General features: G+C 40.0%; 2 protein-coding genes across 5 annotated transcripts in view; both read right to left on the minus strand.

The window, feature by feature from the left end:
* The window catches only part of MRPS28 (mitochondrial ribosomal protein S28), a 117,297-nt gene extending 114,194 nt beyond the window's left edge, over positions 1–3,103 (minus strand). The window contains exon 1 of one of the 2 annotated variants that reach the window (XM_035011415.1): positions 2,815–3,080. In XM_035011415.1, the coding sequence (XP_034867306.1) occupies positions 2,815–3,030 (216 nt within the window). In that variant the 5' untranslated portion in view covers positions 3,031–3,080. Of the gene's footprint in view, positions 1–2,814 lie in introns of both variants that reach the window. The other variant, XM_035011416.1, reaches the window with a different exon arrangement.
* A 3,807-nt stretch (positions 3,104–6,910) lies between these two features.
* TPD52 (tumor protein D52) overlaps positions 6,911–12,093 on the minus strand; it is a 109,180-nt gene continuing 103,997 nt past the window's right edge. For all 3 annotated transcript variants that reach the window (XM_035011410.1, XM_035011413.1, XM_035011414.1), the window contains one exon: positions 6,911–8,850. In XM_035011410.1, the coding sequence (XP_034867301.1) occupies positions 8,737–8,850 (114 nt within the window). In that variant the 3' untranslated portion in view covers positions 6,911–8,736. The remainder of the gene's footprint in view (positions 8,851–12,093) is intronic.

Below are 12,093 nucleotides of genomic sequence, written 5' to 3' on the forward strand. Positions count from 1 at the left end.
ATTAATTATTTAGGAAAGCAGTGGATTTCATTCAAAGAACTATGCAACCCTGGAAGCATCTCTCTCTGTGAAACTATTCTCAGAAGGCAGGAGGTTGGAGGAGAAATGGCTGAGGCCACACAAAGCTAAAATGTACTAAGTTAAAGCTTACTCTGCAGCAGTCACTGGACTGAGAGCATTTCAAATGTATTATTTCATGCAAACTCCACCATAACCCCAGTTAGAGTATTATGCCCACTTTGAGATAAGAAAGCCAACTAAGACAGGCTAAGTAACTTGCCCAAAGTTAACTAGTAAGATCGCTGCACCAGTCTCTGAATCCTGGCCTTCTGAAACGGAACCTAAACTCTATAATCTCTGCACTGGACTGGGTCCTGAATGGCAGCAGGCTGATGATGGAGAGATGTGTATTTAATCTTGTAGGCAGTGGGAAGGAGGGCTTACAAGATTCTCAAGCAAAGCAAAAAGAGCACCTCATTCAGTCTGATTACAGAGGCCAACTTTAGGAAGATAACTCTGTCCACTGTGTATAATGACCTAGATCAGGGAGTCAGTGGCATCAATGAGTAAAGGGATCCACATACCTGGAAATGTTCGGAAGCTAAGAGCTCTTAGAATGGAGACTACAACCCAGCCTCCTGATACCCTCCTCTCCAGGGAATTTTCCTTCCTTCCATTAAATGGAAATATTGAAAAATTTTGAATAATATGTGAACCACATGTCACAACCACATTTTTTTAAAAATAGGCTCCACGCCCATCGTGGAGCCCAGCTTGGGGCTCAAACTCACTCTGAGATCATGACCTGAGCTGATATCAAGAGTCGGGACACTTAACCGACTGAACCACATAGGCACCCCAGAATCAAACATTTAACCTCCATCTAGTAGAATAATGTTTTCTAAACTGTGTTAGGCAGAGAACAACTGCTCAGAGAGACTCTATTCAGCCTGAGCTGGACTGAACAATTTTAATAGATGTGCTGGGACTTCCAAGAAACACTCCAGCCTCCTCTTGGAAAAACCAAAGAGAAAGGAAGGCAATGGAATCCTGATCAGGCTCAAATACCTTGGTTGTTTCCTTCAGTAAACAAACATTGCTTACCATGTGAAACCCCCAAGTATGATCACCACATGGCGTTTCAAACACTCTACCTGTGATGTTATAATTTCACACTTGCCACAATTAACTCAGCAGATGAGAATTATTTGCTGGTAGTTTCTGAATGCGTTTGGAATGTGGTGATAAGACATGCAGGAAGGGCTGTAAGTGAGAAATGCTGGAAGATGAGAAATAAGAAATCCCTTACCTATAAAAATATTTTGGGGAAGGGAAACGTGAATTGTATTTATACTTTCCCTACTTTACCGCACTTAATCCTCAAAGCCATCCACCAAGGATGGATTTAAATCCATCCATTAGTCCGTTTCAGGTCAGTCACCGGCATCCTTTTAGGACTTTATGACTTCTCCAGGTATGGTAGACAAAAATGCTTCCCCCCCCCCCCCCCCCCGCAATATGTCCACATCCTAATCCCTGAAATTTGTGATTATGTTACCTTCCACAGCAAAGGAAAATCAAATTGCAGATGGAATTAAGGTTGCTAATCAGTTAACCTTCAAACAGGGAGATTACCCTGCATTATCTGAGTGAGTCCAAAGTAATCACAAGAGTCTAGTAACTGTGAGAAGGACTCAATCTACTGTTGCGGGCTTTGAAAATGATAGAAGGAGGGGCAGTAAGTCAAGGAATGCAAGCATCCTCTACAAGCTGGAAAGGCAAAGAAACCGATCCCACCCAGAACATACAGAGGGGAACAAAACCGTTCCAACACCTTGATTTTAGCCCAGTGAGACATCAATCGACTTCTCACCTACAGCATTAAAAATAATAAATCTGTGTTGTCTTAAACCACTAAATTTGTGGTAACTTGTTATGGGAGCAAACAGAAACCTAATACAGCAGGCTTCTTCTAATCCTTGGATTTTAGAAAAATTTTGTCAATAATAACTATTAACAATTACTAAATTCCAGGTAGTTTTCTATAATCCAGGACACTACCAGTCTGTCAACTGTTGGGGGCTGGTCTCCAAAGAAATAAGTACAGAAATTGAGAGTGTTTATTTTTATATAATTTAACATTGCCAGACATCCAATTTCATGTCTGCTGAATCTAATAAAAAAAGTGACTCTTATTTATGTCTACCTGTTCCATTTCACTTATCTATTGTATCCTATTTTACAAAGTGTTGCCTGAGACATGTGAAACTTTTGTCATTTCCAGAAAAGGAAAGCGAAGCACTGACAGGTTAAACGCTTGCTCAAGTTCAGAGAGAGTAATTCTCTTTCACCTATTCACTGGATTAACAAATATTTATAAAAAGCGCTGCACGCCAGACACCAAGCTCCACGCTGGAACTTCTGTGTTATAAAGAAGTAGGCGGCAGAGCGCCCAGCCTTCCCCGGTGGGAGAGTCCAATTCCTCCCTGAGACCCAGGAGTCGCCCTAGACCGCCTCGCTGGCAGCGCTCCCTGCTGGTTTCCCGTCCAGCACTCACCCAGGAAGGTGTGCGCAAAGGAGTGCGGACAAAGCAAGTCCAGCACGTAAAGGCCGCACAGCAGTGCAACAAATGGAGAAAAACACCGACCACCAGCTCTCTGCGGACTAGCCCGCGGCAAGGCCAAGACACACCCCTGATCCTAGCCCCACCCGTAGGCCAGGCTCCGCCCCAACTCCCACTCCACCCACCACGCCGGGGCACCCCTCAAGCCCCAGCCCCGTCCACCGCGTCTCTGGCGAGCTCCCGCCGCTCACCGTCTTCTGCCCGAGCTCCGCCTTCCGCCACAGCTTCGAATGCCGCTCCAAAGCGCTCGCGAAGCCGCCTTGGCCCATTTTAGGCTCTGTGGAGTCGGAACTCCCGCTCCCGGAGCTACTCTCGGTGCCCGCGCCTCGACAGGGCCGAGAGAAGAGAAACACTCGCAGGAGATGGCTCTCGGCAGTTACGGCACGGGTCCGACACAGCGCCGCCATGACGGCTCCGCAACCTCTGACCTTGGACCTCTCCGCAAGCGCGCAGGCCACGGGGCGGAGCAACGGATGGCCCACCCACTTGCCGAGCGCTGGCGACCCAGGAGTGCAGTGTAGTCAGTGCAGGGGACGGGGGCAGGGAGAGATGGTTGAGCTGAAATCGGTGAATTAAATCGTTGGCGCCTAGGGGTCCCCTACAGGCAGCGATCTGCGAGGCTTTTCGTGGAAAGTGTTTTTGACTTGCAGGAATTTCGTTCCTCGGAGCATCGCTTGGCCCTTGTCCTGCCGCAAATTCTAGTAATGCGACACCTGCTAGCCCCCCGCCTGGGTTTTTACCCCAGATGGCCGCAAGATTTGTTTTTCGGGTCTCTGCTCAAATATGAGGCTCTCCGTGATTACCTTATTTAGAACTGGAACCCCAAACACACTATCGGAGTCCCCGGGTTTCCTTTGTACCATTTAGCATTCTTAACATTGCTGTATAGTTTACTTTTAATGTTGTTTTGCGTCTGCTCTCCCGAATTTGTAAACTCCTTGCTGTTGGATCCCTGACACCGGACCCACAGTGGAGTTCAATGAATGTGTGTGAAATCCTGGCTCCAAGTTTCTTTTTTCGCCTCTTCTCAGGTCGGTCCACTGATGTTCAAAAGTTAATCTGAGACGTTTTTGTCACCTGTAGATAGCTACAGTTCCTTCTAAGTAATTACATTTCGGAATGTGCCTAAAAAGACACCACCAGAGACCCCCACCCTCACTATTTTCTCCCTTTTCCTCATCAATGTTAATTCCGAGAATTTGCCTACCCTTTCAAAACCAAGCCTAACTTTAAAAATGTTCACAAACTAAGCTGTCCATCGATCTTCTATCAGTTTTATATTAATCCACAGCAAGCCCCTTTACAGTTCATTTGCAAGTACTTTGATGGAAGGAATTTTTATGTATGACCACAGCCCTTATTTTAATAGTATCTGACTACAGATTTTGTGTCTTTCTGATGTTCTCATCAATTGCATGGTTAGTACACAGAAAACTAGAAGTGCATTAACCTTGGAATGGTGCATAATTGTATGAATCACATACATTACTACTAGCCAACTGTAGGGTAATCGTTACAAATTCAGTAGGGGGCTTAAGATAGATTCTACTCCAGGGTGTTCTTTCTTGGCACCTAAGCTATTTCATTTGACCATTAATGAAGTCTTACCTGAGACATTTTTGCCTTGTTATCTGTGGCTATTGCTTCTTATACTTCCCTTCAGGAAAAGTGGTAAATTTGTAAAGAGCATTGGCCAGTGACTTCATGAACCCCTTAGTTTTAGTTGACTGTAATCCTGATCTCAGGCAAACCAATTTAATGTTGATTTGGCTTCCTCACTTGTAAAGCCAAGCCATTAGCCCCCCTGCTAAATTTTAAGTGCTTTGTAAATTTCACTAAATCAATAGCTACAGAACAAATGGGATTACTGAAGTCCCAGCTCTAAAATTCAATAGATACATTCATGTCCTACCTTAGCCAAATGATAAATTCCTTGAGGATTATGACAGTGGACATTGTGGGACAAATCCTGAGGTTTTTAATGTATAAAAGTTTGTATCAACTGACTTCAAGTTATGCTTAGTTCTTTCCCTTGGGTAGAACATTTTAAGTATGAAATGAGAGGAACTGTAAAGGACTGGGCAAATCAACAAGGAGATATCTACACTTTGTCCTAGCCTATACGAACACCAACTGTAACCATCAGTTCTTGATGGCACCTTAGGGATTCTGATCCTGCTCTACTCCTTGCACTACACCTTCCTTCTTGTTTTATTAAAAATACAATCCTCTTTTTTTCCCCTGTAGCTTGCAAATTGTTAGTACACTCTGTAAAAATATTAGTAATGGTGGATGGCAAGGAAAGTGAACAGAATATAGTTCAAGTCCTGGCTCCACCTGTGAGGGTTGTTAATCTCATTTATAAAATGGTTACACTGCCACAACCTTGAGCAACGACTTAAGAGAAATGAGTCAAAATGCCCAACACTTACTGAAAGCTTAATAAATAGTGGCTATTAATGTTTGTGTGGAGGTGACCAGGAAGTGATTAGAAATTCCTATCTTAAAGCTTACATAAAAACCTAGAAAAAAGGATAGGACTAGTGATACACTGGGGAGATAGTAGTATTACTCTAAAGATATTCATCTCTATGGCTGAAATGACTAAGATCATTAAGGAGATCATGTATGCAAGATCAATAGGGACAGGCAGTAACATTTAAGGAGTTGGAAGAAGAGAGTATCAGAAAATAGTCCAAGTGGAAAATAAGAATAGAGAATTGATCCTAGAAACCAGGAAGACCAAAGCATGTTGACATGGAGAATGTTAAAGCAAAAGATCATACCCACTTATAAATATTCCCACAACAAAATTGTGTTAGGTTTTTACTGTATGCTAAGGAAGACCACCAAATTAAAAGAATCACACTACCAACCAACCTTACTCCGTAATCAAAATTGTATATGAGTTGGCAAGAAATTTAGTCACCAAGTAGCATTTATATAAGTATGAAATCCTGGCTGGTGATAGGTACATGCAGGCCCTGCCCTCTGAAGGCTTATAAACTAAGAGTTCTTTCCACTCATTCTGATTTTGGTTCATTTTGATTTCAGAGTCTGAATAATATGGAAATTATCTGTATAAGGTATGCAGGTTTACTTAAAAGTGATACTATTTTATATTAACTCTAACCCAACACAGTCTCTATAATTAATCCACTTACAATGGGACAGTCCCAAATTAATCGTCAAATGTTTCTTCACTATGGGCAAAAAAATTTGATTTTTCATCGGAGTCTTAAGAGCTATAAAGAAACACATATGATGTTGACAGGACCTTATGTAGCATCTCCTCTATATACATCAAGCAAACAGTCACTTATAGTCAACATTTAACTTTTTCAGTTTTGATACACTAATTCCATATTGCTACTTAATGGGGGTTTTTCCATATCTAGGATATGAAGTGTCTGGAGAGAAGTTGTAATAATGGACTCACCTCTTTCCTTGACACATAATACATACAAAAGAACCCATACCCAAATTACAGAATTTTTATTGTTTTCAAATACTATACAAAAAAAAAAAAAAATACAGTGTGCATTTAATGATAAACAGATCCAGAAACCGTGATTCCAAATTAAAGGTGTTTTTTTTCTCTTCTCTATTTCAGTAGTTTGAATTATTAAAGAATAATCCAGTGAATTCTCTCTTCCAATGATTACTTTGGCCTCATAAGCATGAGAATTCTTGCTTTATTTTCCACAAACTCCATAAATTGAAGACAATCCTTTGTAAAAAGGGATTAATTTTAGGGATTATTTCCTTCTGTCACACCTCTTGTTCACTTAAACATCTGAGATTTCACTCTCAAGTTACTGTTTTCTTACAGTGTCAAACACAAAATTCAATAGAGTGACCAGGAACTCTCTGGTATTTTTAATAATTACTATGTTCCAAATTTCTTAAATATCTGTGAATTCATACTGAATCTTCCACAAAGACTATTTTGAATAATACTTCTAAGTCCATATGTTTGTTTTTCTAAATTCAATCTCTCACTACTTTTTACTACTACTTTTAAGATGCAGAGTGCTTTGCAAAAGATTAAATCATTTAAAATTAAGTATAGGTAGATATCTGGAAAAGCAATTCTCCCAATTTCTTTCATGACCATCACCAATACTCACATACTCCCATCCCATTTTCCACTCCTTATTCTATCATTTCTCATTATAAAGTAGAGATCTGAATATATTTCACTCAGCCAAAGTTGAAAGATAGTAACAGGGCAGGACACCCAAGAAACAATGTGATGAAAAGATGATTAAAAAAAAAATGAAAGACTAGTTGGAAAAAAATAATTTAACAGTTATGATGAGTAACCACAGTATTTCTATAAAAAGACAAATTTTTACAGATCCAGTCCTCCAGGACAGTGCTTCAACAACTGGGACAATTGCCTTAAAGCCTCTTCAAGGAAATAATTTATATGTTAGTCTGACACCATTAAGTAGTGATTTAAAGCAGATAGTAAAAAAAAAAAATGTTTTTTTTGCATAGACACCAGTTGATTATTTAATACAAGCTGTTTCCAGACCATTGGTCTCACAATAAATATTGAGACCTATACTACTGATAGACAGAATTTATTAGGCTTTTCACATTTAATAGAGCATATTTTCAGTTGCATCTAAAGTGCTATAACAAAAGCTCTAGCAATCAAGAATGGCAGCATGTTACTCATAACAATCAACACTTGTGGCTTTTCAAATTTGGTTTTCATAAGATAATTTATCCTGAAGTTAAATCTAGTCATGCTTTAAAAAAAAAAATGCCTCAGGTCACTCCAAGCTTGGCAATTAACATTTGGCATAAACAATACTAAAACAATCACAACTTGATAAATAACAAATACAACATTATAGGCCATAACCACACAGAATAATGAAAAGGTAATAGTGATGAGTAAGTAGCTATTAGAAGAGAGTACCGTGGCCTCCATGCAGATACTTCTAGAGGCTTTGGTTCATTCAGCCCTGCCATTTTTTCAAAGTAGGGGGGCAATGTCTACATTTTATAATTTCTAACACAATGAAAACAAATAAGTAGAAAACAATGAGTTGATTTTCATTAATGCATTAAATCCTCAGGAGTTACCTACCACCAACCCTTAGTGTAAAATCTTTTCAAGTTTAGTCATACAATTTCGTGTGCTTATTTTTAAATGGTGCTAAATGAATTAAATGAAGACAGCAACGTCTCCCCTAATGTGATTGATCTTAGCATTTTTACAGCTACTGAGATCTAAAAAACGTTCAGGCTTTTGAATGGAACAGGTGATGAGAGTGTTCATATTTCAACCTGCTGGTAATTACAATATGCCTGATTCAAAATGTTATTTTGCAACTTACTCTGAAACTAGAAATTCAGTCTCATGAAAAGTAAGTTAAGAGAAGTGGCATAATAACAAATATACTGAAATGGTTACTGTCACAAATGGTGACAAGGATGTGAGGATTCCACTCTCAAGTTACCTAGGACTCTGAACTACCTCACACGTTGTCACTTACCAAACTAACAAATTGGATGTAGATCTGATTTATTTAGTCTGCTGTCTTCAGACACAAAAGATATACCTTCTATCGGAACAATGCTTATTCAAAAATATTTTTTGTAGCTGGTCGTTCTTCCCTCGGAGGTAAAGAAAATTATGCCAAAACTTTTAATAACCAGGATTCAGGAAATTTTAAAGAAAATTTTAGTTAGCAATCAAATACACAGAGGTTCAAGAAGGAAACAAGAAAATCATATTGAAGACAAAGATCAAAGTGGCATCCCAGATCCAGAGCAATTTTGTAAAGTAGGAAAGCAATTATGATAACCTGAAGCTTCGGAGATCATTCTAATGAGGATCCCCAGGGATTACCTGTGGTTTTTTATAATGGTGTTTCCTAAATCAGGGCCCTTAAATGCACATTAAAGGGTGTTTCCCAGGAACAGAAGTGAAGATACTTCTATTTTGTTCAACCCACAAACTATTTGGTCAAATGAATATGTAAAGCTAATTAAAAGCACATCTGGTGGAAATTCACGGCAACGAATGTTGACAAGATGTGCTTGGATCTTGCTTGCAGCATCTGGCAGTGGGTAGCAGAACAAAGGTAAGGACCTCATGGGCTCGCCTGCGTCTGTTCTGGAAGAGGCTCCGGGGCACTGGCATTTGCAGTTGAATTCAAGACTTCTCCAAAATCCCCGCCAGCCGGCTTGGTTCCCCCTACTTTAGACTTTAAAAAAAGTTCAAAAAGGACAAGACATCATGAAACATAAACTCAGCTGACTCTGCAAAAAAGTAACTCAAATTTTACTTTGAAGAACAAATCAATCCGGGACCTAATAGCCCAGTGACGATCATATATGTACAGAATTCAGTACTGTTGCAGTGTTTTTGGTGCGGTTTAATAAAGAAAACCGTGCGGGCTCCTCTGCGGAAATATTCAGATTGGTAGATTCTACCCCTCCTCTTTTTTCCCATCTGCTCATAGTTCTTCCCAGAAAAATCTGTCCAAAAAACTTTCTAAGACCTATTATTCTAAAATATCTATTCGAAGTCTCTTTATATTTGGATAACACTTTGTATTCCATCAGATTGTTCACTCAGCTACACTCATTCAAGAAATAGTGAATACGACAAAGGAAAGAATTATATCTATTTTTCCCAGTTACAGTGTAAATTTCTTAACCCGCTGCTACTTAAAGTGTGGTGCAAGGACCCCCAGACAGACTCAGCGTCACCTGGGAGTTTGTTAGACATGTAGGATCAGACCAACTTCCCCACGCCCATCTACAGAGGTCTCCAGGGACTTCCTAGACAAGTTATAGTTTGTGACACACTACTCCAAATCTGGCCTGAAATTTTGTCAATAAACATCTGTCTGCATGAATAGGTCTGCCTTATATTTGTATCATACTTTATGCTTTTCAAAACCCTTATTATTTCACTTCATCCTTAATAACACCGACATATCTATGCTCTCTCTGTTACCTCTCCTTACTGACCAACAGGAGAGTTAACATTAGGAAACCAGTCAGTAACCCACAATGCAACTCACAGTAGGTTTAACTTGATGCTCGTAGTTCAATCTTAACACATTATCAGTTGGAATTTAGTTGAAATTTTTTCTCACTCGCTTTGGTTTCGCATCCGAATCTTTGAATTGTTTGGGAAATCTGCATGACTTGTGTCTACTGTATATTTATTAAATTTATTAAAACACGTCTTAATTAGAGGAAAATATTAAGACCCTTGCAATTCAACATGTCTAACATTGAACTCCTCCCACAACTGGTCTCTATTCTTAAGACTTTATTTTTTTTTTAAGATTTTATTTATTTATTTGACAGAGAAAGAGATAGCGAGAGCATTAACACAAGCAGGGGGAGTGGGAGAAGGAGAAGCAGGCCTTCTTTAAGACTTTAAATGGCTGTAGCACCTACCTAGTTGGCCCAGTCAGATACCTGGGAGTCATCCTTGATCCTTCCCCATCTTGTGCCACATCCAATCAATCACTGACTTTTGGGCTGTCCGTTTCTAAATTCTAAATCTCTCTCAACCCATCACATCAGCACTACCTTAATTCACTCCACCACCATCTTTGGCCTGGATTACAACTCCTTCCTCCTAACTAGTCTTCCTGACTCCAATCTTCCTCCCCTCAGATCTGCAGGGCACCAGTGATCTTTCTAAAATGCACAGGATAAACCACCCACATTGTCTAAAATCTTTTAAAGGCTTCCCATTGCCCTAAGTCCAAATTCTTTAGTGTGGCCTGCCCATCGCCCTAGCTTCATCTCCTGCTCACTAACCTACAGCACAGCGAAGTTCCTGGTATTCCTCAAAAGGGCTCCAAAGCTCCAAACATTCCACTCAACCTAAAAACCTCCATTTGTATGATTGTGTCCTATGAGAAGCCCTCTCCTACCTTCCCTCCTAGGCTAGGTCAGACATTCCTGGTACTGGTCCCCACTGCATCCCAGAGTTTCCCAGTCATGGCACCTTACCTCACTTTAGTTTCATTGGCCATTAAACTGTCTACACATCTTGCAGAAAGGGTCTCTGTCTCTTGATTACTGTGGTATCTCCAGGGCCTACCCCTGGCACATGGCAAATGCTCAATAATCAGATCAATGAATCAATCCAAAATCCAAACCTAAAAGTACACGTAGACCTGATGTTTAATTGAATATAAATGTAATTTAGCAAAATTATATCCCAAGTGTACAACTATATTTTACAGTCCTTTGGGAGGATATCTGTTTCATAAACTTTACTTTTAAAAACTGTAAGTTTTGGGGCACCTGGGTGGCTCAGTCATTAAGCATCTGCCTTCGGCTCAGGTCAGGATCCCAGCATCCTGGGATCAAGCCCCACATCGGGCTCCCTGCTTGGCGGGCCTCCTTCTCCCTCTCCCCCTGCTTATATTCCCTCTCTCACTGTCTCTCTCTCTGTCAAGTAAATAAATAAAATCTTTAAAAAAAAAAATTACAACTTTTTATCTGAATGGCACCTAGTCATGTTTCAAAAGCCAAGTTTCACCACAATTTATAGAATCAATACTCGGAGGGAGAATATATAGTAAATGACCAGGACGTTTCTCCTCATCTTCAGTGTCAAAAGAATACAGTTGTCTGGTTTTCCAACCAATCATTTCAAAAACTAATGCTTAACGCAGATTTCAAGGAGAGCCTTACGATAGACCTCAAAGAGTGAGAACCGAATTACAGTAAGCCTTGACTTCTACAATGTACAGTTTGTTTTCAAATACATGACTAGGCATTAAAAAGAATAAAGCAGGTCTCATACAGACCTAGAAGAACGACTAGGATATATTTTTTGCTCATCAAATATGTATTAAGTAGCTTCAATGTGCCAAGGACTATTCTAGGCCCTTGAGAAGCATCAGTGAGTAAAAAGAACAGGTCCCCATGTCTGTAGGATCATAGAGCACGTATGCTAGTGGGTCTGAATGAACAAGTTATAGGACTGTGTGTGCAGTGTGATTCCTTTCTGAAAAAATGTTTATACATTAATGTATTAAGACAAAAGGTGTGGGGCGCCTGGGTGGCTCAGTTGGTTAAGCGACTGCCTTCGGCTCAGGTCATGATCCTGGAGTCCCGGGATCGAGTCCCGCATCAGGCTCTCTGCTTGGCAGGGAGTCTGCTTCTCCCTCTGACCCTCCTCCCTCTCATGCTCTCGGTCTCTCATTCTCTCTCTCTCTCTCAAATAAATAAATAAACTCTTTAAAAAAAAAAAAAAAGACAAAACGTGTGTATTCATGTTTGTGCAAGAAAAAAGCTCCAGGTCATGGGACAGTGTTTGGTTTTCTTTCTTTCTTTCCATAAGCATCCCCTGCTTCTGCAATTTAAGAAAGACGCATTTAGAAATAAGTGACTCAGTTACAGTTCTGAAAGACTAAATCTGAGTATTTGTTTTTTTTTGTTTTTTTTTTAAGATTTTATTTATTTATTCA

The sequence above is a fragment of the Mirounga leonina genome, unplaced genomic scaffold (assembly GCF_011800145.1).
Source record: "Mirounga leonina isolate KUSES-001 unplaced genomic scaffold, KU_Mleo_1.0 Mir_165, whole genome shotgun sequence".
NCBI lineage: Eukaryota > Metazoa > Chordata > Mammalia > Carnivora > Phocidae > Mirounga > Mirounga leonina.